At 42.3% G+C, this 27,180-nt stretch overlaps 1 protein-coding gene across 2 annotated transcripts in view; it reads left to right on the plus strand.

The window, feature by feature from the left end:
* ATP9B (ATPase phospholipid transporting 9B) overlaps window positions 1–27,180 on the plus strand; it is a 2,445,811-nt gene that overhangs the window by 1,132,840 nt on the left and 1,285,791 nt on the right. For both annotated transcript variants that reach the window (XM_078687568.1, XM_078687569.1), the window contains exon 9: window positions 19,560–19,640. In XM_078687568.1, the coding sequence (XP_078543694.1) occupies window positions 19,560–19,640 (81 nt within the window). The remainder of the gene's footprint in view (window positions 1–19,559; window positions 19,641–27,180) is intronic.

Here is a 27,180-nt window from a genome sequence, read left to right on the forward strand (position 1 = left end):
ACCCCTAAAGAGATTGTAGGAGTTTTCCAGAAATATTACCAAAAGCTTTATGATAGCGATATTTCACACTCCAACAGTGACATAACAACTTTTCTAAATAATTGGCTCCCAGATCAGGGAATATATAAAACTATTGACGATGCGACTAAGTCCAATCTTGATAGAGAAATCACGCTCACTGAAGTTGAGATCGCTTTAACTGAGCTGGCTAACGGCAAAGCGGCTGGACCAGATAAAATCCCACTGGAACTATATAAAATTCTTGGGGATCAAATAACCCCCCTTCTACTTGATCTCTTTCTTGGAGTGCAATATCATACAATTACTCCAGAGTCATGGAAGCAAACAAATATAATAATCTTTCATAAAAAGGGCAAATCGCCTCAATTACCGTCTTCATATAGGCCTATATCCTTGATCAACTCCGACTCAAAGCTCTATGCCAAAATACTCGCAAATCGGCTGAGTAGGGTTATCGAGCACCTTGTGTCCCCCTGGCAACACGGCTTTATCCCTGGCAAAGACACCACAGACCATACGCGGAGAGCCATAACCCTATTTGACATTATGGGTGCCACGGGGGGGCAGATGTCGATGATCCTCCTCGACGCCGAGAAGGCATTTGATCGAGTATCATGGCAGTACCTCTGGAACATTCTGAAAAGTAAGAACTTTGGTAACAACTTTATTAATGCCATCAAAGCTATATACTCCAACCCCATAGCCAAAATCACCATAGGTAGCAATGAGTCGGAGCTTATTAAGGTCCAAAGAGGTACGAGGCAAGGGTGCCCATGCTCCCCGGCTCTATTTGCCCTGTATATCGATCCCCTTATTCAGAAGCTATTAATGTCACCCGCAATCCAACCAGTCATTACCGGGTCTTTTTCTACGAAAATTATGGCATATGCAGATGATGTCGCTGTTATTACTACAAATCCCTCTGAGGCAATTCCCGAAATCGAGGCAATTACCCAGGCATTTGGGCTTTATTCAGGGTACTCTTTGAACAAAGACAAAACGATGGTACTAGCCACTAATAATACACATTACGAAAGTGTACTCAGGGTAAAACAAGCTACATACCTAGGAGTATGCCTCTCTACGGAAGTAAGCAAGATTAGCGATTTAAATTACTCCCCTCTTATTGATAGAATTAAATTAGATCTTAGAAGGATAGATAACTTACATCTGTCAATAATTGGTAGGACCAACTATGTTAAAATGAACTTATTTCCACGGGTACTATATTTTTTTAGAGCAATCCCTGTACTACCGGGAGAACACTTTATTAAGAGTATTAATTCCCTTATATCGAAGTTTATTTGGAGCTATGGGAAAATAAGGCGGGCTCTCCCTCTGCTGGCGCTACCTAAAGACAGGGGCGGTCTTGCTATACCAAATTTAAGATTATATTTTTGGGCAACATTAGTGCAATATATGGACCCACTGTTGACCGCGAAATCCGGGCCGGTAACCACTCTAGCTCCATATATTCCATCGATATATGAGCTTAGTTTGGGGGAGAAATATAAAGGGCTATTTTTAAGACAGGTGGAACCATCATATTACAAAAAAATTAAACTAAAGACAGTATTGGATGCGCGAGCAGTATGGAAAGCTATTTGTAAACATATGGAAATTCCTACATTCAGTATACGCCACTATGGCACTGCAAGATTATTCCCCCCATTTTTAATGACACTAGATCCAAGAGGTGGGAACGTCTTGGAATTAATACAATAGGTGACTTTTTTGGTCATAGCATTCCATCATCTTTTGACTCCTTTCAAGAAAGATACAATATTCCAGTCTGCGATTTTTTGAAATTTTATCAAATATCATCCACCATCTGCAATACTACCCCAAAAATCTTACTAGATAATATACCTTTATTGGATAATATAGGGAAACATTCTACAAGAATTGGGGTCTTATATCAGATGTTTTTGACCAATACTGCAGACGATCTCGAACGTACGGAACAATCCTGGGCCTCGAAACTAGCAAACCCTAATGTAGATATTGATCTCTCACTAGCTCTGTCAGCAAAGTTTTTCATAGCCTCTAACTTAAAGGCCCAATATTATAAAACCATATACAATTTATACTATACAACAGCAAAACTATTCGCTTGGGGGCTAAGAATTAACGACAACTGTCCTAGATGTAAACAACCGCTTGCAAATCTTTTGCATATGTTTTCCGAATGTCCGTCATTGGTAATAATTAAAACTATGATATTAGAATACTGGGCCCAAATTTTTGGGCACCAGGTAAGAGACTCTACAACGTTACATTTATTAGGCCATGATGAATCCCTGGGTCACAATAGGGAAGAACAGGCAGTACTCTTCCTGGGGTATGCTGTACTTCGGATAATATTGGCAGCTAGATGGAAAGATGTAGACCCCCCTACCTTTCAAATGTGGCTTAGTCGATTTATGGCTATTTATAAACAGGAAATTGCAATCTATGCCACAAGGGGTAGGAAAATGAAGGGAATAGGCAAACAGCTGTGGGAGCCCATTAATAAATGGTATGTCGCTGAAAGTGTAAATCTCGATCTGAATGTATGATCTGTTTTATTTTAATGTGCCTCCTTTCGCTATACATTTCCCCCTTTACGGACTATACGATTTTATGCTTTGCTGGTTCAAATAATGCTCCTAATTGACTTGGATGAAATGTATATACATTTTTTTTTTTTGATTGTCTCTACTCTAACTCCATTATAATATCTATAATTGGTGAAAGATTATATCCGAGATATTATATATACTGTAACATATGATTGGTATTTAAAAAGTATCCTGCATTGTTTGCTCTGATTTATTTATGTTATTTGTCTGAATTTGCCAAATAAAAAAAAAAAAAAAAAAAAGGAAAAAAAGGAGATCGCGTGGCACAACTGATTTGCGAACACATAGCTTATCCATCTATAGAAGAATTGGATAGATTGGACCACACTGAAGGTGGCTCAAAAGGTTTTGGATCCACTGACCAATATAACGGGCCATTGCCCGCCCTGCTCTCGCCAGATCCTAGGATCCTGGACAGGAGTTTCAGATTCGCACAGACTAACGACCCCACGCTTTTTAACGCCTGGGAACAAGCTCAACAGGCGCATGATGATAACTGCGGTTATCCCAGATTTCTAATACAAGACGAACTGCTTTACCGAAAGGGTTAAACCATTCTACGACTTAATTTGTCTATACTTTTCAAGCACACTGTGGACAACTGAACACCCATAGATTTTACATTCAGTATAAGCTGACAGGCTCGCTTCAAAACACTTACACACAAGTGTAACACAACAAACATAGTGATCTGTATAATTGCTGGTTCATCAACATATATCTACGTTACAGACAAAGACGGGGACACTGTATCAATTGCATATGAATCACATTAATACACCAGTGCAGAAATACGTTTTGCACTGACGAAAAATATTCTGACAGCGGTGCAGGCTGCTGTAGTGAGAGAGAGAGAGCATTGGCTCAAGGGAAACTAATAATTGTCGGGACTCCAGTGCAGGTCTTGGAGGCTTTCACAACAGCCAGCATTTCCAATGCAAAAGCATTACATCCAAGATGGATACAGTAGGCCAACTGTCCCACCGCAACAGATGTAGACTACAGATTTTATTCTACACTACAAACACAATTGTATCTGCAATACAAAAATAAATATCTTCTGCCTAATGAAGTAATGCCGCTTGATCAATATGATAACATCATCTATACTTATGGTTCTGCACAGCTTATCATACGGACAAAACAGGAATACTCAGCAGGGTGTACTGCTTTTAAAGGTAGAATACCGGATGGTGAATTCCACCCTGACAAGATCTACACACAGTCACTAGGTGATTGCACAGCACACCTGGCAGAACTCAGAGAGCTGTAATTCTGACACTAGAGAATATGAATCCCGTATTCCCTACACTCATAGTGTGTTATTCATATTATTGTGTCCAGTCTTACAATGAATATCTTCACTACTGGAGCCAGAATGGATTAAAAGATTCCAAAGGGTACACCATGAAGCACAAAACGCGTCGGGGGACAGGTGGTTAAACTGAAAGAATGCTTTCCATAAACTCATGTGATTCACACCTTAAGACATCAATGTGTAGGATTATGTGTTGCAGGGAATTCCATGGTTGGCGAAGCCGCAAAAGCAACAGTGCAAACTGCTGCTGTCACTGCGATTACTCGTTCCAGTACGAGGTTAGATAGAGAATTATGATGGCTGTCAACAATGCATGTGATGACACCCACTTGTCGAAGGGCTTTCCAGCAAAGTAATCCTATCAGTTAAGTCCACAAAACATACCATTTGCTCATATTCCAGGTGGAGTAATACCAAATTCAGATCGCAGGTTAGGTTTAATCCTAGCAGCACGAGGGCCTAGCATCCACACATGCAGGGGTGGCAGCTGCAGTTTCACTATTGCAGCAATGTTATTGGTGGCTAGGTCTTTATGTACAGACTAGGGACTTTGTCCTAAATTTAACATCTGCCACGAGATGAAGGGTTCCCCGGTAGCACATACACCACCAACACCTCTATTGATCTCAAAGAAGCCACTCGCTTGTAATCTGGACCACTGCAGCCTCTTAAAATCAGACGGGGCTTACAAATACATCATGGCTGCAGTGGATTCCTGCTTTCAATTGACCCCAGCGATCGGCTGATGCCCGAACTGTTATCAAAGATCTGCCAGTCTTCGTCCGGACATACGCAGTTGGCGCATTCCATTTGGACCAGGTGCCTGCGTTCCCTTCCTAGGCTTACAAAGACACCATGGGAAAATTGGGTGTGACCTTGTAGCATTCCTCCCCCTACGATCTCGAAGGAAATTCAGTAGTGCAGAAGAAGAACCAAAACCAGCTAAGGTACTAGGTTCAGGTCACAGTTGGGTCCATTATCTATAGGGGGTCCAGAGAACCCTCAACAGTCTGCTTGGAAAATCCCTGGGTAGTCAGTCTCCCTATGAGGTCCTGTTTAAGGTTAAGATATACGAGACCTCAACAGTCACAGTACAGTGGCGGCTAAAACACCATTAGACATCAATTAATGTTTTACAGGAACTGAACAGCTTCCAGGACACACAGAGTAGCGTCCAAGTAAAATATATCGCCACTGATGAAGTAAAGGTAGTAACTGCTTGGATTCCCAAGATTGTCTGGGAGAAAATCATCGACAAGTAAGAATTTGGGCCTGTATTTGTCCTGGCTGTTGAAGGTACCACAACTTTACTTTTACCACCCCTTGCTGGCTACAAAAACAAGAGAATGTTGTCAATAGATCTTGCACGGCTCCTGGGTAGTTACCTGTCTCCTTTCACTATATTTCAGAAAGTCCAGGAGGAAGCTTTGACCAGCGATTAAGCGATGAATCCCGGCTGGGGATAGCTCATAATGAGGTGGCATTTCCACCTACTACATCAATAACTATAATACACTCAACCTGCATGGAAACACAGATTTAAATTCTGAAACCCAACACTGATGGTGTTCACAATACCCTGCCACAATTCAAGTCAACTGTCAGTTCTGCACAGCTACCAAAGCTGGCAAAAAGAGATCGAACTACCTCATGCTACTTTGTTGATTTTGATTACTTTTCTTTGGATTCGTCTGACCCACCTCTGAATCCACCCCTACGAGGTAGATTGTGTGTATTCTACTTTTGGCTGAAGAAAAAATACTTTGTTCCTCCATGGCTATACCTGTGGATTATAATTTTGTTACTTTTCCTCGTCCTTTCGATTGGTTTTATGACAGTTTTTTCCTTGTCTGAATGGACACTATCTCCCAGAACTTTCTTCTGTGAAACTGGTGAACTTGGTTTTAACACCACATTCTTCATCACACAAGGTGCAAAGCGACCTTTATCTTGTGAACATATCTACTGTTCTGGTTCCTGATGGAATTGTTTGGCATAGGGTATTGTTTGGTCCAACTGAACTCTTGCAAATACTGTACGTATTTCACAGTTTTTGAATCACATTATCATGCCTTTGTAATGTTTGTGATGATTGGGATATTGATATAGTGCATAAAATAGTAGAAGATCTAGAGTATTCCACCGTTATTAACTCTGATGATATGTATGATGGCACGACTAATTATGATGAAATGTTCTGTTTTCAACATTAAGGTCAACACTTCTTGCATAAAGCAAGTACATCATATGCAATATTTAATTGCAAGCAACAGGAACACTACCATACACCACCACAGGGTACTTCAAAAACATTTGCACAGAAGTTTGCATATTTTTCTGGTCACAATACAGCAAACGCAGGGTCTTATTATAGGCTCACACCATCCCCAGAAAAGAAAAATATGCTCACTGATACAAAACTGATATGTTCTGCATCTTTTCTTTTTCAGTTGTCCACACAAGGGTTTGACTGTTGATTTAAAATATATTTGGGGAACTAAAGACTGCCATGTTCAGGGTAACAAGGCTTTATTTAGAGCATGCCAGATACCACATCAACAAACATCATGTCTTTGCTTTGCTATGATAAGAGATTCGATTACACCAAACATTCCCACATTTGCCTGTTTTGCAAACTGGTGACGGTTTACAAATTGCTTGGCGGAAATATTACACACAAAGGTTTACAGTGGTTCATATGTTAAGTTTTTTTCCCTCAAGAGGGCTTGAATGCCCTGAGGCGTCTTGGCACTAACTGAAATAGCAGAAAGGAGGCCCCTAAATAAGAAGATTTATCTGAGGCAAACAGACAAGTTTCCATGGCTTTTCTAAAAGCCAAAAGGTTTGGCAAGGCTTTGATGTAAAGAGGGAGAGCATTCCAAGCTTTTGTTGCTCCCAGTATGAAGCAACTTCCACCCAAGGTTGCATGTTTAAAACTAGGCACTATCAGCGATTTGGCAGAAGCAGAACTTAGTGACCTAGCTGGAATATACCAGGTATAGCTCTTCCTTAAGAAGTCCGGACCTTGGTCTTGCAGTGCTTTGCATACAATACAAAAAGGCTTAAAGAGAACCTTGTGCCTGACCAAAAGCCACCGAAAGGTCTGGATACAGATTGGTACTTCTGAATCTTCAAAAGCATGCGGGCAACTGCATTTTGCAAGGTTTGCAGCTTGTTGAGTATGTGCTGGTAAGCATTGAGATAGAACCCATTGCAATATTCCATCTTGAACAAAACCAGAGATGTAACTACCATCTTCTGCAAGTTAGCTGGTATGAAAGGGGTAAATGGCCTTTACAATGCGAGCTGAGCCACGCGTGCCGTTTCCCTGCAATCAGAACCACGCTTGCCTTTACCACGCATATGCCTTAACCACGCATATGCATGGCTAAGGCAGTGCACAATCAAGATGTTCGGATGGGGGAACAGGAAGCGCCAGGACAGTCGGGCAGTTGTTTTTTGGGGGGGATGGGGATTGGTTTCATGACTCAGGGTGGGAAGGGGTAGTTTTTAGGACTTTGGGTTGGAATAAACTAAGGTTTCAGAATTTTAGGGCTCAGGACACTTGTCTGTTTCGTGCGTATAGGAGTTGGCAAGGTTTGGCTGTGATTTGGTGTATTTTCGGGATGTTTTTGGCTGAATGTTGTTTGTTTTTGAATGGGTGCGTGTGAGGGGGTCATTGGGGTAAAAGTCGTACATGTTCCCCTGATCAGATTGTGATGCTGCTTGGTGAGGTAGTCGGGGACAAGCAGAATTTGTTTACCTCCAAGTTTGAAAAGGATCGGTCAAGGGGAACTGGTAGAAAAGTAATTGTTTCTAAGGTGCAGGTTGCAATGTTATCCAATGGACCCTTTTCTGAGGTTGCTGAAAAATGCTTTTTGAGTGGTTTCAGTTGCTCCTGGTGAAAGGGGCTTCTATAACTGACAGCTGCGGGTGTCTACTGTGTGCGTGATTGTTTTGGTGAAATTCGATCCATGAGAAGGGTGGTTTTAGGCCTAGTTTCTAAATGGCAAAACGCCTGCGTTGGGGCCTATGGATGGAGCGTTTCCCATGTTTTTGGGCTGAGATTAGACGGTTTCTTGGAGGTTCAGAGTGGGGCTGGTTGGATGCGCTAGTAGCTGAGATACTCTAGTTTCTAATTTACCAGGCATATCCCTTTAGCAATCATGCCTGTACAACAAAAATCGTTGTAATGGCATTCGTGGTAAAGGCATGCGTGTTAAAGAAATGCGTGGTTAAGACGCATTTGTTGTTGCAACAACATTGTTGAGGCATGCAATGGTTTAGCCACATGTGCTTCTGTCATACAACAGATGAAAGGGAAGATTCTCTCAATCAATCTAAGGGTATAAAAGGCAGCAAAGATGGCTGCATTTACTTGATCTTGATAGGTCAATGTGTCTTTGATAAGAACTCTTAGTTGACTTGACAGGAGTGGAATGTGAACCTAAATCAGACGTCCACCATGCAGGATACCAAGAGGACATCTGAGCACCAAGGAGCAAGACCTCTGTCTATTCTGAATTGAGTTTCAGACAGCTCATGGGCATCCACGAGGTGACAGCCTGCATAAAGTTGCAGAATCTCACCCCAGTCCCAGTGGCTAACGAGATGACAATTTGTGTGTTGCCTGCATAGGACGTCAGGGAAAAGCCAAAAGATCGGATTAGTTATACCAGTGAGGTGACATAAATATTAAACAATGTCGGGACTGAGCGAGGATCCCTGGAGATCCCTTCAAGGCAGAGATTATGGGTGAGAAGTAAAATCCCCTAGTTAAACAGACTGCTCCAATTCCACTGAGAAAGGAATTAAGCAATTCCAATGTGGTAGTGGTCACTCAAATACTGCCCAGATGCTCCATCAGCAATCCATGAGTGACCTATCAAAGGCTGCTGATAGATGGAGCAGGACAAGAGCAGCTCTACCACCCCTGTCAAGAGACAGCCTGATCTCTCGGTGGCTTTAATAAGTGCAGTCCCAGTAATGTGACCAGCACGGAAGCCAAAAGATTGTTAGCATGAACATGTTCAACCAGTTGTTTGTCCATAACTTTTTCGATGAGCTATGCTGGCAAAGGTAACAGGAAATAGGATGATTACTATTATGGTCAAAAGGTGGTTTCTTAATTCGAGATAATACAGAGGTCTTCTTTCATACAGGGTAATAAGCCAGAACAGCACATAAGATGAAAATAAATCAGTCAGTTTAGGCGCAGTAAGCTCAGCAACTAAGGTAGCCACTTTTGGTGAACATGGGTTATATGGAGAGCCTGGCTTAGATAATTAAATCAGTTTGATGACCTCTTCACTAGCAGGTGAGATAAACTGGCTAAGGGTGCTGTCCACATCCAAATGTAAGGAAGTGTGCATGTCAGAAAGTAGGTTGGGCTGCATGTTGGAAAACTTGTTATAAAGATCTTAAACTTTGTGATGGAAAGCATCTGCCACGGTATTGCAGAAAGGATGACTAAAGTCTTTGAAGATGCTTGAAGTGTTGGTGGTCAGTTTTGTAACTGTAGAGAACAGTTCTTTAGGGGAATTTCAAGCTGATTAAATTTTGATGGTAAAATACTAGGCTGGTTTTCCTTTAAGATTAAAGCTTTGTACTCAGCTGAGCACTTTTTATATTTGGACTTCTCTATTTCAGATGACCAGCTCTCCATCTTTTCTCCTGTCTCCGACAGCACTGCTTAGAAGCCCTGAGGTCCTCTGAGAACCAGGGAGCAGGGATGTAATATCTTTTAATCTTGATCCTATTCACAGGTGCCAATGGATGAGCAGTGGAATGTAACCAGTGCGTATACTGCAAAATCACTGACTCAATGTCCTCCGAAGAACCAGGTGGAGAATTTTGTAACATTTGGGCAAACTCTTCTGCCTGAATTTTGTGCCAAGCATGTGAGCATGTCGAAGTAAGATGGGCCACAGGTCCATGATCAGCTTGACTGTCTTATTCCAAAGAAAATAGCACTGTGATCGTTCCACAGTAAGGGAAGAATCTTTATATTCATTAGAGATGAATTGTTTGAAAAGATACCATCCAAGGTATGTTCTGCCAGGTGCGTAGGGCCTTCCACCTGTTGCAACGGACCAGAGATGACATCGTTTGAAGTAAAGCTACTGTATCAATGTCAGATTAGGCATCTACATTAAAATTAAAATTGCCTAGGACTGTATAGTCACTAAGCAGAATGTTGGCTTCCAATCGCCTGCTAATCTCCTGAACAAAAATAGATCACTGGTTCATTTAAAGGACTGCGTTTTAGACAGTTCTACACTAAATTAGACGCCTTCCAAAGAGAAAATGGCACGGGCTGCATCCGAACCTCTAGGTCAGGTCTGTGTTCAACTGTGATGCCGCCTCCCCATTTGCCCAATTGATCCTGCCTAAAGATGGCAAAGCCCTCAGGAATAGCTGATAATATATCCAGGCTAGAATATGAATCAGTCCAAGTAATGAAGACCAGGGATGGATTTTGGGTTTCCCAAATCATACAATTCTTCAGAGCCCAATCAGGGGGCGATGGTTAGTTTGGCTGTTAGGTACTATCGGATGTCATGCATGCTACCTAGGTGACACCCAAGGGATTAAGATCAGAAGGCCCAACCTATTTTATGCGCAGACACAACACTTAGGGTTGGTAAAAACTTACAGTGCTGGGAAGTTATGCCTAGATTGGCTAAACCCCTCAGCATTGTCTCAGGTGAAACAACACTTGTCCCTTATTTCTGATGACATAGGACTGCAGGACGTTTTACTAGGTCCTTGAAAACTACATCAAAAGCGCTTCTTGTATGCAATATACAACAAAGTGTGGCAGGTTTCACAGCAGGAAGCTGCTAAGAGACTGCGCAAAATTGGCAGGGCATTACTAGGTAGAAGTACACTCACAGTACTTATATGCCCTCTTATATTTACTGTTATAGCACCGTGGTGGAATGGTTCATCCTTTTGCGTATTATCGTAATTCTTATCATGCTCATATCTTTCATTCTATTGATTATCACAGCACATGTATTTTATACAAGAATCAGACTGCTTCAATAAATATTGAAATGCCTTTCTGAGTATTTCTTTTGTATTTCTTTGGGTAAGCATGAGTAATTAAATGAAAGGGTTCTAGATCTTTTACCACAATTTCTTTGAGGGATCAGAATTGTCATGTTCTGAGGTTGCACACACGCTTGCCACCCTGTGGGGTGCATATGGTTGATGCACTGTTAGTTGGAAGGACTATAGGCCAAACATATCCTGAGGGTGTGCCCTCAATCAGTGTGGCACAATCCTGATGTTTAAGTTGCCCAATCCTGACGTTTATGTTGCCCAACAAACGCACAGTTTTACTGGAGAAGTACAAGCTGTACAACACAATTATGTGAAGTTTTGATTGCCTTTATCGAAGTGCAGTTGCCATTATTGTGCATTTCATCTATGAATGGGCTCTGGGCCTTGGTACTTTTTGCTGCACATGGGCTCTTGTTAGTTTGAAGACAATTGTATTTAAAAAAATGTTTATCCTCTGTCAAATATGTTGCCACACTGGTATGTCCTCTTCTCAGAGTTCGTGCTATAAATGTGCACTATTATTATGGTGCTCATTGCTGCATAGATATGTGTAGGTGGGTGTTTTGCTATGTTTCTTAATTGTGCTCCAGGCTGCTAATGCCTTCTGTTTTCAGCATATCCTTTCGTGGTGTGTCTTTTCACGTTAATTGTAAATTAAAAGTAATTGTTAAAGAATTGCAGCTATGAAAGCAGATATTTTGCAAATCCTTTAGAATACTCTGAAAGTTAGCATGTTCGGTGCTTCCAGCATTTGCAGGTATTACCCCCAAACTCTCCTATGGGGGACGTCCCTGATCGGACATTGCCAGTTCTTAATGACTGTGGGCAGCCCTAACATATTTTTTCATGGCTTTTCCTTAGTAGTCCTTTACATCCGCTAAAATCTGTGAATCTGAATCTGTGAATCATAATCTGCCCTCTAATCAGGATCTGAAGCAGGTTAAGTTACAGTTTTCAGCCTTTGTGTTTTTAGATTGACTTTGTCTCTTTAGGCGATCTTGTCAGGAATCAATTTACGTGCTATCAGCAAGTAAGTAAGAGAATTTGATTGGAAGGTGGAAGTGCAGAATAGCAACTGAATTGACACTGAAGTATCAAAAACAGTATATGCACATTTTCACTGCACTACATATAAAAAGCAAGACATTAAAAAGAATTGCATTAATTTAAGCAGTAAGATTAACTTTTGGCTCCCGCCGGGCCCTCTTTGGCGGCCTGGACGGGTGTGGTCTGTAAGTGGGGTACAGTGGAGGAGGACACGATCAGACACAAAGAGGTACGGGGAGTGCGCCGACGATGCATTTCCACTGAATGGGCCGCACTCCTTCAAGGCTTCCGACAAACGACTGACAACGCCCAGTCACCCCCTTCACCACCATTTCCACCCGGGACGCCCAGTCGCACGCCCTCCCCCGAGGCCTCGGGCAGGCCCCCTCCCTCCTGAAGTCCTTTACACAATATGCTTGAACACTTAACACAGACAGCCCCCTCCGGGACCCACCCGGGCCACTTCTCCCCTAGGCCCACCACCCAAACAGTATAGCTACACATAACATGCATCCAACCACCCACCCACAGATCCACCCCCTGTCACCTCTCCCTGGTTCATCCCCAAGTTGCAGTTTGTTACCTCTTCCCACTTTCCGTTATCAAATATACATGTAGGATCACATCCCCCCTCCCTTCTTTGGGAAGAATTAGCTCCTTTAAAGCATCATTCGACCCTGTCACATTGTCAGTTTCTAGATCTCCTGCCTATAACCATGAATCAGTACTTATGATATGTTTTTCATTACTATGCCTGTAACTATGGTCAATAACAATGTGTAATGATCCTAAATTGTGGAAAACCCGATAAAATTGTATATTTTTAAAAAATGATGAACTTTTGGCAATTATTATAATTTTATTCATAACTGCAACAAAGAAAAATGTTTGTAAAATTTAATTTCAGTTCGCCTGAAGTATCCTTGAAAACTGCAGAGGTTTGTCTCTCAAAGGAAAATACTTGCAAGTTGATGAATGGCATATTACTTTATTATGTGATAGATATTAAGAAGTAACATTTAATTATACCCTCAGACATGAACATTCTTACAAAATGGATGGTTTCTCGTCATGTCATTTAAAAAAAAGTGTTACATCTGTCCCATATCAGCATTCAACCTTTTGATCATAGCTGTACATTTTAAAACCTCTTAACTCCTCACATTTTTAGAATGTTTTAAAAATATTTTTGTATTTTTTTCCTAGAACAATACACATATGCCTGATGGTACAAATTGTCCTCTGCAGGAGAACAATATGTGATAATCTGAGCTGGTTTGACAAACTTCACTTAGTATGTAAGGGTAGGGAAAGCTTGCTCAAGTTTGTGACAAGCATAGGTCATGAACGTGAAACAGATGCACTGGACAGATACCACCATCAGAAAAAACACAATAGGTTCCAAGGGTAAGTTGTTAGGAAATTACAAATATATGTAGTTGAGCTTATATATGTAGTTGAGCTTATATAGCGCACAGCTACCCGCAGTGGGTTTCCCGGCGCTTGCTTAGGGAACCCTTCCTGGTATTCCCCTGTGAGATAGCAGGGTATTCACAAGGTGAAAGTCAGGCATCCCGCCGCGAGGGGCCGTTGTGGAGATTAAGCAAGCTATTGCCCAGAGTCGCAGAGTGTGAACCCGTGAGTCGAGGAGGCACCGGGGCGAGAATTATCGAGTCCGTGGAATTTTTAGCCCAAGACCCTGCCGAGGCGGGGAATTGAACCCTGGTCCAGGACCGATCTCAGCTTCCGGGTCTGCTGCCTCTAACCCCTGAGCCACACTTCTCCACTGATGAATGCTTCTATCCACAGATATCTCATCTTTTGAACTCCCCAGGCAATAGACTGGACCCAGTAACTTTTTCCATCAATTGCTCCTGTACTGCTTTAGGTGCGCCATCAGACCCAGCATTGGCCTCGTCCTGTCTCTGGAAGTGAGGGTGCAGAGCCATATGCAGGTGCCACCCCTGTACATGGACTTCAGTTGCCTGGTTTCCATTCCCTTAAGTGCAAATCCAGTGCTGCATTGCTGAACTCTTTTGGTTCTTCATCGACTTCCAAATTGTTTTATTTATTTTTCGTGACATTACTTCTTAGTGCTCAAAAAGGACCATGGAATCAAACCAATTTTGGACGGTTGGTTCTCAAACTACTTGCTTCAGATTGGCAAATTCAAGATGCTGATTTTGGCCTAGGTCCTTTCTGCCCTAACGTCTGGGGCTTGCATAGTGACCTTAGACTTGCAGGACCTGTACTCTAAGATACCCTTCCTGCAGTCCCTCTAGCAGCTCCCCCAGTTAGTTGTGGTGAAGGAACACTTTCAGTTCACCTTCCTGTTCTTTGGCCTCACTTAAACCACAGCTGGGTGTTTGCAAAGGTAATGGTGGTGATCACAGCCTATCCTTGCAAGTTGGGAGTACATGTATTCTTCTACCTAAACTAGCTGTTGAAGGCAAGTTTGTCACATTCAACTGCAGATCGCATATGGACCACCATCTCACTCCTGTCTTCCCTCGGGCTCTCCAACACAAGCTGAAATCCCATATTCAGCCAGTGCAGAGGATTCCCTTTATATGGGGCGTTCTCAGCATAACGGCGTACACAGCCTTCCCTCCCCTACAGTGATTATGAGACATTCAGGATATGATCCCGATCTTTTAGGCTCGGTCCTGTGTTCCAGACGGATTTTTCTGAGGTTTCTTTTTCTGTTGACCTTGTTTATTCTGTTGACACATGCATGCTCTGCAAAGAAATCACCTCCTTCTGTGGGATTAACCCCTTCGACGCTCATGACGAGCTGGGCTCGTCATGAGGTAGCCTCCTCGCACGCTCATGACGAGCCCAGCTCGTCATGAATAATGGGCTTTACAGATTCTCAGCGTGCGAGCGGAATTCCGCCCGCACGCATGCGGTTAACTGGGGATGACTCTCAGACAACATTTGTGTTTCAGACAAGGCAGCTTAGGATCTTCAGTGGTTAATGAGGGATTCCAACCTGACTTTACAGCAGGCCATTCCTTCTCCCCCATCCAGAGCTTACAGTAGTGACAGATGGGAGCTTTGGGATGGAAAGGCCTCTGGACAAAGTGAAAAATTGAGATGTCAGACCCAATTCGGGGGCCACTGGGCAGGCAGGGGCTGTTGGGCCTCAGTTGTTGGAACTGGGGAAGTTTGCCTGAGATGTCCCAGAGTCTGTCCTATCATGGCTCTGCAAAACTAGGCCAAGTACAATTCCTTCAGCACTCGACTCTCAGTGGTAGTGATGGCGAGCAGTCACAGGCTTCTCAATGAGGTGGTATAAAGGTGTGCAGGCTCTGAAAAGTTACCTAGCTGCAAAATAACTGATGATCCAACCCAGTGTTTAACTTTAGTAAAATGAAAGTACCTAAATCTACACATTAAAGCTTAATACTCCAGTGGACAGTACAGGTAACACACTGGCCCTTGGCCTAATGTGCCTTAGATTCTGCCTCACCTCAGCCCTTATCCTGGGTGTTCCCAACCTATGGTAATTTTAGGACGATTTCCCCTTCAACCTTTAGATGAAGGCATAGTTGTGGATTGCCCTTTAGTTCAGTACACAGCACTCAGTTAATTAGTAAGCCCTCTTTCAGGACAGTCTCATCACTGTGCTGACACCAGAGTCCTTTTCTTGGCGGGCGCATGCATCACTCCTGCTTCTAGTAGAAGACGGGTTGGCTGGAGGCACAGCATACGATGCCCTCACAGATGTCTAGATGAGCAGTGATCTCCAATGGAAGTTTTCAGTGGTCAGTGAACCTGCTTCTGGGTCTATGGCGTTGAGCTTCAGATGAGTTGCCAAAGGTCGAGGGTTGCAGTGGCACGAGGTCAGCCGCAGCTGGGTCTTTGGTTGGAGTGACATAGTTCACCTCCGGTTCAGTCCTTGAAAGTAACAGCACAATCTTATAAGCGCGCAGTCATGAGGGAAGAGGCACATTTCGCTGCAGGCACAGTTTCTTGGTAGCAGCACACCCACCTTCGTCTCAGTTCTTGATTTAACTGCACAACCTGCATATACAGTTTTTGTCCACATCTGTTGCCTGCGATTCCAGGCTGGAACTCAGAGAGATTGTGCCTATGCTCCTCTGGACACTCGGATCGCTCTGCACAGTTTTACTTATCCTGCTGGACCCACACTCCACCGGTGATCAAGCTGCTTCTGGGACTCCCTAGACAGTCACTCCTTCTGCAGGGTTGGCAGGCTCCTTCCCTTTCTCAGCAGGCTTACTGGCTTTAAGGCGCTTGAGGTCAGAGGAACATCTTCCTTCAATAAGGCAAGGCGTTAGGTGATGTCCCCTTACCTCTGGGAAGCTGGCTGTCAGGCAAATACCAGCTCTGGTTGCACTGCAATCCTCTGAGGGCTCTATGCAGTACTCCCTTTCTTGGTGAAAGAGAAATTGGAACTGAAACAACAAGTGTGTCTGTGACTCCCACTTTGGTAAAGTCAAAGCACGCAGGAGATGTCGATTCACTGACAGCACTTCCAGAAAAGGTTTGAGGTGGTTCTTTTTCACATGCCCTTTCCTGGGTGCTCTCCAGACACAGCCTTTGTGTGGAGTGATGCTTCTCTCAGCAGGGTAGTATCTAGCTGGAGCACCCACAACATAGGCACAAAGAGCTTTGACCTATCTGGAACTGGCTATCAGCAGTCACACTGAACAGTGTTCAGGGAAGAGATAAAAGGCGGGGGTCCCCTATAGGGGTCCCTTTCACCTTAACAACTGGGACTACCGTTCCACCCTTCAGCCCCATAATCTGCTAAGTCCAATGCAGCGAAAGTTGAGACGGTGTCCTAACGAAGGCAACCTGCCGAAACCAGCGTAGGACCATCTACCGCCGACCCTCCTTTCTGTCCATGTTGATCTGGATCTTGTTGGAAATATAAGAGAAATTATATTGTACAATTTGAGAACTGTCTCCTGTCAGTTTTAAACTGTAACTCATGTGATTACGTTGTATATGTTGTTGATGCATTGTGATGATAAAATATACAGAATGATGTGTTTTTGATATTCAGAAAGAAAAAAATGATAAAATAATATGCAAAACAAAATAAAAATATATTTTTGATAATAATTAAGCACTATGTCTGTCGATCAGTTGTGAGATGTCCTGATACAATTCTATATATTCATGCTTGTTATTAGCTTGTTCTTTCTCCCTTTACATAGTTTTCCCTACTAGCTAGCAAGCACTCATTGTTATATGCAGTTGTCCCCTTGTTTTTCCAAACTACAGGACAGGCCTAGACCTTTTTACACACAGTAGATTAGTATGAGGCTAAGGCCAAAATTAGAAACAAGAGTACCAGATACTCACAGTTGGGCACTTATTGCAAGGGGATATGAAACCATTCAAAGGACATTCCTGTCCAAACAAGAGGCCTCTGACCTCCTGGGACAAAGGGACCCCATCAGTCTTGTGGAGCTGCGTACCACTTGGCTGGCTCTCATGGCCTCTCTGTCTTCCATCAAAGGCAACCCTGTGCAAGTTCGGTTGGACAGCTCTATCTTTATGTGGGACTGCAACAAACAGGGTGGTGTGGGGTCACATCTACTGTGCTAGGAGGCACTAGGGCTATGGTGCTGGCTGCACCTTTAGGGAATTTCCTGATTGCCAGCAATCTGGCTGGGTCACTCAACCCCAGGGTGGACACGTTCAGTAGAGTTCATTCAGCTAACCATGAGTGGCATTTGCACGAGGAGGTGGTATAAGGCATATTTTCCCATTGGTTCGTGACTTGGGTAAATCTTTTTGCTACTTCTGAGAAAACACATTATAGAGCTTTTTGCGCTTTACAGTTTCCACCTCAGAGTTTCCTGGGAGATTGGTTTCGCCTGACCAAGGGACTCTGGTCTTCCTCCTGAGGTTTTGCCTCTGCAACTGCTTCCTTGGGTTCTGAAGAAAGTCAGGAGAGACCATGCACAGCTTGTCCTGATAGCCCCAAACTAAGCTCTGACAGTCTGGTACTCTTATCTCCTGAGTCTGAGCCTTTGCACCTACTTTGTCTACCTCTTCAGAAGCACTTGCTTCTTAACAAAAGGAAATGGTTCTACATCTAAACCTCCATTGCCTACACCACCATACATGGAAATTGAGCAGTAACAGCTGAGCTGACATGATCTGCTTGAGGAAGTATTGGATGTTTTCGTGGCTCCTCGCAGTCTGTCCACAAAGTCAATCTATTCTGGATGTTGGCCAAAGATTGTGGCCCGGTGCAAGAACCACTGGGTGGGTCTGCTGCAGGTTATTTGTTCTGATGTTCTCCTCTTTGTTCTGTCTTGGGCCCTGCACGCTTTACCGTGGGCACAATTAGAGGTTATTTGTCAGCATTCTTGGCCTTTCTTCATTTGCATGGTTAGCTGTCTTTAAGTCCCTCATAGTTATACATTTTGTGAAGGGACTGCAGCTTTAGTTATGTCTCAGTGGGACCTTAGTCTGGTTAGCATCTTCTGAATGGTCACACCTTTCAAATCTTTGCAGAGCTGTTCTTTGAGGTTACTGGCCATAATAATGACTTCTCATTGCTATTACTTCCACGCAACCATGCCAATGAGCTCCAAGTGTCGCCAGTGCAACCACCATATGAGGTTGGCTTGTCATTGTTTAAAATCACGTTTAGCAAATATGGTGTTGAGAATGTCTGAAAACATTAAATCATGGGAGACGCTGATATTGATGCCCCAGTCTCGAATTCCACCCACAAATCCAAATGAAAAGCGAATGGGAAAATTATTCAGCGGTCATATGAGGGATTGTTTGCTCCAATTTAGTCTTGACATTGCCTAAATCCCCTACACCATAGAGAGGACTTTGAGAAGGTTGAAAGCAAGGTCTTTCACATGTGATAGAAAATACATGGTTGTAACATAGCCAGTTATTATGCCACGTGAAGGAGTTGAGATAGAAAAACCACAAGGATCTGTTTTATAGTGATACATGATTTTGCATATCATTAAACAGTTTTAATTAGCCAGTCTTTACTTCTTTGGCAAAACTGCACAGTTTCAAGGTTCAAATGATCCAGAGTTGATTCAATTGCAATGCAGTCTACCTGCGAAGGGCATAGCTGGGTTTGCATTATGCAATGGCAATACAGTTAACAGGAGCAGATGTTAATGTTTCTGTTGATTGAAGTGTTTTTAATTGGATAGCAAAGAAGAACGGCACTGCCTCCAGAAGGGCTGACTAGTAAGTAAGTGTATAATGTGGATGGCCTTTGTATGACCGGTAACCAGTGCAGCCTATAAGAGGTATCTCTTATTGGCATGGAATAAAGTAAATTGATTAATCATATAAAATGTAAAGTTAATCTTGTGCCAATATGCTGCTCAAAAAGAATGTCATGGTTTGAAGTACAAGAGCAAGAGGTTCATTAGACGATGTTCATTTGGGTTTACATAATTAATGAAAGTTGCTTATGTGAATGTGTTTCACATAATATTTGTATTTCTTCCTTTTTACAGGATCTTTTTTCAATTAAGGCATATGTTTATGCTCATAAGCCACAACTGGACATTCACAGCTTTGAGGGAAACTTCACACGGGTGAGTCTGGTTTGTTACATTTACGTTTATTATACTCAAGACAAAAATATGACATATATACCAGCAGCTTTCAGCAACTATCATTTGAATTATACAAAAGCACACACACTGTGATTTCATTAATAAAACATATTTTTGAAGATCGCAGAGTATGTTATCATCTGGAATTGTTTTGACCTTGTATGTTGGTTCGACTAGCAAAATAGAGGCACATTGTACAGAACAAACCGCGGGAGCGCTCGTAGTCGGGGACTCTGGAAACTGCAAACCTCTGCTTGTCCTCCTTCCACGCCTGATGATTTAACAGATAAGTCTCTGCTGAATTGTTCGCAACAGTCTGAGGCACCGGAAGTTGTTATAATACCATAAAACATCGAACAACCGGAGATGTCCTACACTAGAAAGTTAAGGGGCAAACGTTCGGGGGCAGTTACTAAGAAGAAGCGGGTTAATATAAAAAATATGGGAGATAGAAACACAAAGGTAGCTAGGGGTAGGGGTGGGAGTGATATTTCTTCTAAATCGAAGGGGGTGGACGATGGAAAAACTTCAGCTGAGTATGTTATTATTTCTCAATTGGAACTGAATCAAGCCCCGTGTAATGGAGTGGCTGAACATTTTGTGGGTAGGACTGAGGCAGAAGAAGATCCCTTACTTTTAAAATTGGGGGCTTTGTTAAAATCTTCTCTGGAACCTCTAGAACGTAGAATACTAAGCATTGAGAAACAGCTGTCTCAGCTTGATAAGACTACTAGGAATTTAATGGTCCCTATGCAAGTAAAACGGCCAAATGCGGGGAATGCAAAGTCTAATAAGTCACTGAATTTAGAAATAGTGCCTTCTTTACCACCCCCGGCGCAAACACAAGTTGTGAATGTCGCGACTACATCATTAACGACAACCGCTCCTGTAGAGTTGTCTAAAATCAACACGCAAGCCTCAGGAGATCTCATGTCCCTTAAAAACCAATCTAGGGACCCCCGGGGGGAGTACAGTAGGTGGGAAACACTCAGAAGGTTTTTGTCTTAACTTACCACCAGAATCTAGCCCGTACCTAGTTGTATTAACAGGAGTGCCAGAAATAGATCATTCTATTCATGAAACCCATATGGCTCTAAAAAACAAGGTGTTACACTGGCTTAATACAAATCGCCCGCTACCCCCACATGTTAAAAGTGAGATACTGATGGTGCGGAGAGCTGCGTGGGTGGGATATAGTCGGGAAACTATCCCTGGGGATTGTGTGGCCGTCATTTTTAGGGACCCCCGCACGGTAGATTATATTTGTTCCTGGGGAAATCAAAATACAAGATCATCAATAGAACCCCGGCCTCTCTCCTTTTTTTACCCAGTAGCAACTCCACCTGACCAATGGGGTGAGTGGACCAGGGTTACAAACCATGCGCATGGCAGAAGGGAAAATAGAGGGTACAGGACAATGTCAGAATGGGGAGAGGTACCGACAGAAAACAGGTTTAGTAGTTTAGATCTGGTTGACTGACTATACTCAAATGGGGAACAAGAACTAACTAAGGTAGTGAGGCAGGGAAAACTGGACCCCATGATTGCAAATGAGATAAGCGGCCATAGCGCTTTATGGGTTACTTCACAGGAGGGACATTGCAGCCCACACAGTAGTGTGCTAGAAGTAGCTATTGGCCAATTGCCTGACACTGTCATGTGCCCGGTGGCAGATTTAGCAAATAAGTTTTCGCCCCAGCTAGGGGTAGATGATGTACAAGGTTCGACAACCTATCACTTGGTATTACAAGTTATATCGGGCCGTAAAGAAATTAGCCCATTAATTAATAAGATGGACAAAGCTATTATCAAACCTACAGTAAAAGGGGACGTTCTAACCCTCCTATCATGGAATATAGCAGGCTTATCAGGCAAACTAGCAGACCCAATGTTTATGCCTTTCATAAATGAATTTTCTATTATCTGTCTTCAAGAGTGCTGGGAGAAGGAAGCCATCCATATGAATGGTTTCCGAACCTTCCACACACCTGCTAAGCATACTATGAGGGGCAGAGACTCTGGAGGTCTCTGTATCTATATATCCAATACCATAGACATTGCTGTAAAAAAGCAGAATTTGGTGTCAACGTACTACCAGACTATGACAATTAATGTGGGAGGGGCTTCAAATATCACTCTAATTAATTTTTATAATAGTATCCCAAAGTCGGAACTAACAAAAGTTATTGATGAAATCACAATATGTATGAAAAATGCTTCTGACGATATTTCAATGGGCCATTGTATAGTTTGGGCAGGGGATTTTAATTGTTATTTGTGCCCAAATGGTACCACAGGTGTTTGTGGATTACGAAATCTGGAAGGTCATTTATGTAGTCACTTTTCACACACAGTTACTGACTCTTTAACACGCTATTGTCCCAACTGGACTTGGGGTTTGCTAATGAACCTTGTTCACCTCAAGTGGATTTTAAACCTACCTTTAATGGCAGGGGATGCAATACATTAATTGATTTTCTCCTGGTATCAAATAGCCATTCTTGTATTGTCTCTGAATTTGAAACAGGAGTTATCGGACTAAGTGATCATTTTCCAATTAGTATGTGACTAAATTTTATAAACCAAAATAATAGTAAGTCAAAAGATGCCATGGACAATTTATATAGCCATAGGATAGCTTTAGCTAAATTAAATGGCTACTCCATAAAATGGAACAGAGTTGATCCTGTAGATTTTCTCCAGGGACTAATAAAAAGCCGTTATAAAGACTTTGTGGCTTGCCTTATGGAAGAAAATGACCATGCTGCAGTTATTACTGCTTTCCATGACATCTCACAAGAAATAAGTAAGACCTTAACTGGAACTTTGAAAAAACACTCCGGTAAAAAGACTAATGGTTGGTTCGACTTAAACTGTAGGAAGGCGCATAAAGCTCTGATAAATACATTAAAAAAAGAGCCGAAAAATCGCCTCGAGATAAGAAAGGCTAGGAAATTGTATCACGCCGCCATAAAAGAAAGTAAAAAGGGTCTGAAACAGGAAGCCTGGCAAACTTTACAACAAGCCTGCGTATCAATACGACAGGTTTTTGGATGGCGGTGAATGCACCTTTCTTTATAGATAGGAACACTGACACTGTCGAGATGGCCATTGATGAGGGCGCCTGGGTAACCTATTTTACTGATTTATATAAAAAAGATGATTCAGTAGGGAGTTCCCAGATATTAAGCAACTCAATGTCGGAAAACAACTCAGAAAGTGCATTTCCATTGGACATGAGCTTCACGCTGCCTGAGGTTGTACTGGCAATTACGGAAAGCGCTGCAGGAAAGGCCCCAGGGCCAGGCGGGGTCCCTGTGGACATATATAGGACAAATGTGGACTTATGGGCTCCCCTTTTAACTCATGTTTTAAATAGTTGTAACAAGGAAGGGTTTTTAAATACTTGGCAGGATGCAATCGTGGTCCCTATTTTCAAGAAGGGGGACCGAAATAATCCTAAATGCTACAGTCCCATCTCACTGCTAGACTCCCTGATGAAAGTAGCAGAGCGGGTGATTTTAAATAGACTTCAGACATGGGCAGATGATACAGGAGTATTATCAAAGTTTCAATATGGTTTTAAAGCTGGGGTGGGCACGGTAGAACAAGGGTTGAACCTGGCAGTAATGATTGGCAAATATATGATAACAAAAAAAGGCAATCTTTTTTTAACCTTTGTCGACCTTAGTTCGGCATTTGACTGCCTAAGCCATGACATATTATGGGACACTCTGTCAGATATAGGTGTTGATTTTTACATTCAGGCTTTTATAAAGGAACTATATAGGGGTGCGGGTGCCAAAGTACGTTTTGGCAAAAATGGACACTGTACCTCTAAATTCCCAATAAGAAAGGGCGTTCGTCAAGGATGCATCTTGGCACCCTTTTTATTTAATCTCTATATTAATAATGTGGCTACATACCTTATGTGTGAAAAACAGGATTTTGCTCAAATAGGAGGCAGTCCGGCCCCAATTCTACTCTATGCCGATGATGCGGTGCTCATGGCAAGGACCCAGATAGGTCTACAGAAAGTGCTCAGTTCGTTCTCAGATTACATGAGCAAGAGGGGCTTAAAAATTAACATAGGGAAAACCTTCAGTATGTGTTGTACACACAAAAGAAATACTCATTGCAACGTGTTTCTCGAGAAATCGAAGATAGAATCAACTAAATCTTTCTCCTACCTGGGGATTATCTTTGATAGAAATGGAAGCTGGACGGAGGCCGCAAATGCCAGGAAACTGGCTTTTTCTCGCATGATTGGGGCAGTACAAAAATTTGCAAATAGACTAGGAGGTAGACCAATAAATGTTTTGATGGAATGTATAAATCTAAGTGCCTATCAACTGTTTTATATGGTGCGGGAATATGGGGGATCGCAGGCACTTTAGATATACAGCGATTTGAAAATGCTTTCCTTAGTTACTTACTGGCGGCCCCTAAGACAATGTCAACCTATGTGTGTCATAGGGAGTTAGGTTTAGACTATATCACAGATCGTATCAAATTGAGTCCCGTACTTTTGTGGCATAAGATTTGGACATCGCTTGAGACGGAACTGAACAGAAATATTATAGAAGACTGTCTCAAGCTTCAGGGGGCCCTAAACATTGACTGGTTTATATTTGTAAAGGGATTCCTTAAAGAGATTGGGCATCCTGAATTTTTTCATACTCCTTCTAAGTTAGGAAACATTTCGAGGAAAAAGCTAAAAGATACCTGCCTTATTTTTTTACAAAATAAACGGTGGCAGCTAGAGAGTAAAGAAGTCTCAGTAATTGAAAGTGAAATCATCTCGCAGGGAAAGGGCATCCAGAAATATCTGATACATTTTCAAAGTTATTACACCAGGATGATATTGACACGCTTCAGGGGGGGACATTTTTTCAGGTTGATTACATTTCCGGAACTGAACACTTGGTCAAGTGACTTGATACCCTGCCCCTGTGATGATTTGTCAAAGCAGACACTGATACATTGCACCTTGTTCTGTAAATTTTACACAATGTTCAGAATTAAGTATTTAAAACCGTTACTAAAAAATGTGGGGTTTAAGGCAATGTAGACCGCCATTATTGAAACTAAGGATGCTGGAAGACGAGATGACTGTATCTGGTTGCCACGTTTTAAAAAAATGTAATTAGATGTAGATTATCTATGAACTGAAGAAATATAGGATTGCAAAATGAGTTTTTTAAAAACCTTTTGGGAATGTATTTTTAAGAAATGATAATTATGTATTTTTATGCTGTGCTTTTATGATTTTTCATCACGGAATCGAATAAAGCTATTTTCTGATTCTGATTCTGACATTATCATGTGAAATCAATGTCTTCTATAGTAATACTTATTAATATCACTGTCAATCGAAATTGGATGATTCAAAATGTCTGTCTTGCACTGAGCTTTTTTTTATTATAGCGACATAGATGTCTGGTAGAGGTTTGGGCATTTGTGCACAAGTGGGTGAGTTAAGGGAGCATTGACTTAGCTGGCATCGCTGGTTGTGACTTAACAGAGGTGGGGTAGTGAGATACGTTTGTACATGGATCCCTACTAAGGTGTTGGGTGATTGTGAATAGGGCTGGGCGTGCCTTACCTCACGCTCAGACCCTCTGAAGGATGATAGAATGGAGTAGAGGCCTGAGAGGTACCTGCAGCAATAGATATTAGCACAGCCCTCGCAGTATACAATACCATGAACCGTGCTCTTTCTGTTGATTAACACTGAACAAACACTCCTTCATTCTTTAACCTTAGGAGAAGAGCTTTGCTTAGCACAGGCAGACTAATAAGCAGTAATTAAATACAGTCTCTTACCAGGGACCAATAAATTCACCCATGCCCTGAAATGCACTCCAAGCCAATAGTGTAGGCCAGATGGAACACAGTTGGCATCTTTGCTGAATGGGTGGATGTCCTGCGAAACTGTGGAGTCCAGCAAAGGAAAGCTGACTAGCAGGCACTTCTGATGGTGTAACAGGTTTAGCTACCAGAGCACAGAGGCTGTGATGCAACTGCACCTGCTTCACTATTAAATCAGAGCAACAATACCCCAGGAGTTCAGACCAGAGTCCCTGTACACCGGTAGTTGTGAGTGAGGGTCAGTAAGTGTGAATGTGTTCAAGTGGTTTGTGGTTGAGAAATTCTGAGTGTGAGTGTATGGGTACATTTTTGTATAACAGCACACAAGACAAATTTTGAAAACAATGAGGTGAACCTGTAGCACGTATTATGTTCCACTATTTTCCGATATCACCAGCCGAAACTGTAAATATCAGGCTGAGAATAACTGTTTTTAATAATACCCCCCAAAGAAATCCGATGTCTATTTCCAAATCAATCAGCAAAGTTTTTCATAGTTAGTTTAACATTTCATTTCGTTAGTGGTTAGACATACACAATTTGTGCTTTTCTGTTTCTCTAACCGTGTTTTGTTGGTGAAAGATTGTTCCAAATCTGCTTGGGTTTGCATCTCACAGTCACTTCCACAAAAGGCTCCTGGTCCAAAGGTAAAAGTATCTGCCACTTCAGAATCTTAGAACTTGTGCTACTTTTTCTAGACTTGATTGTATTACTTTTTCTGAGTCTGGTGTCAACACCAATGCATGTTTTCTGAATAATCATGGACATCTGAAATCACCACTTCTGTGTGTAGAATGAATTAAAATTCCTGTGTTAAGAAAATACATATTTATTTAAAGTGATCTCCATATTAGACTTTGTCTGTTTTTTCTCCCTTTTTCGATTCCGCTAACATTAGCTTACTCAGTCAGGGCCACAAATCTAGATGACTACTGGTGGTTAAAACTGCCATTTTCATTTAAAAGCAACTGAGAACTAACCATGGAACTGAGAGACTTGGAGCGTCGGGAGATTACAATTGGGAAACATTCCACCTGGGCTCTGCCTGCTGTTCAAGTCACCATGTAGCTGATGCAACCAATATAAAGGTGGGGAAAGTGATTGGGCTCTGGATAGGAACTTGTCATAGAGCTGTTTAGATGATAAACTACTTGACATCAAAGGCAAATGCTACACTCTATTGGTTTATTCAACTAAAGTCCAGAGTAGGGGTACATGTTATAGGCATCCAAAATAGGGTAGGTGGAGTGAAGGGTGTTCTGTTTTTAATTTTTTTTATTTATGGTTTAAATCTTTTATTGAAATTTCACGAAAACCCAAACAATGAGGCCTTGCTTTGACAGGCGTGGTAACAATAAACGGTCCAGTGCATGAGCAATGAATATATGCAGTGGCAGCTTAATTTGTTCGATGACATAAGGCATTCGAAATGTCATTAGGCAAAACAACAAGACCCTCCCCCCACCCACCCCCCCGTCCACCAAATAAATCACTAACGCCATTACAACCTCTCACAAGGGGTAATGAGGGAATCATTTGTGCCTGTGTGTCCGTTTGCTCTTGGATGCCTCCTGGGCCGGGATCGGGGTGTCCGCCAGTCGCAGAAGACGCAGGTGTCTGGGACAGCTCAACTCACGGAACTCCCCTT

The sequence above is a fragment of the Lissotriton helveticus genome, chromosome 4_1 (genome assembly GCF_964261635.1).
Source record: "Lissotriton helveticus chromosome 4_1, aLisHel1.1, whole genome shotgun sequence".
Classification (NCBI taxonomy): Eukaryota; Metazoa; Chordata; class Amphibia; order Caudata; family Salamandridae; genus Lissotriton; species Lissotriton helveticus.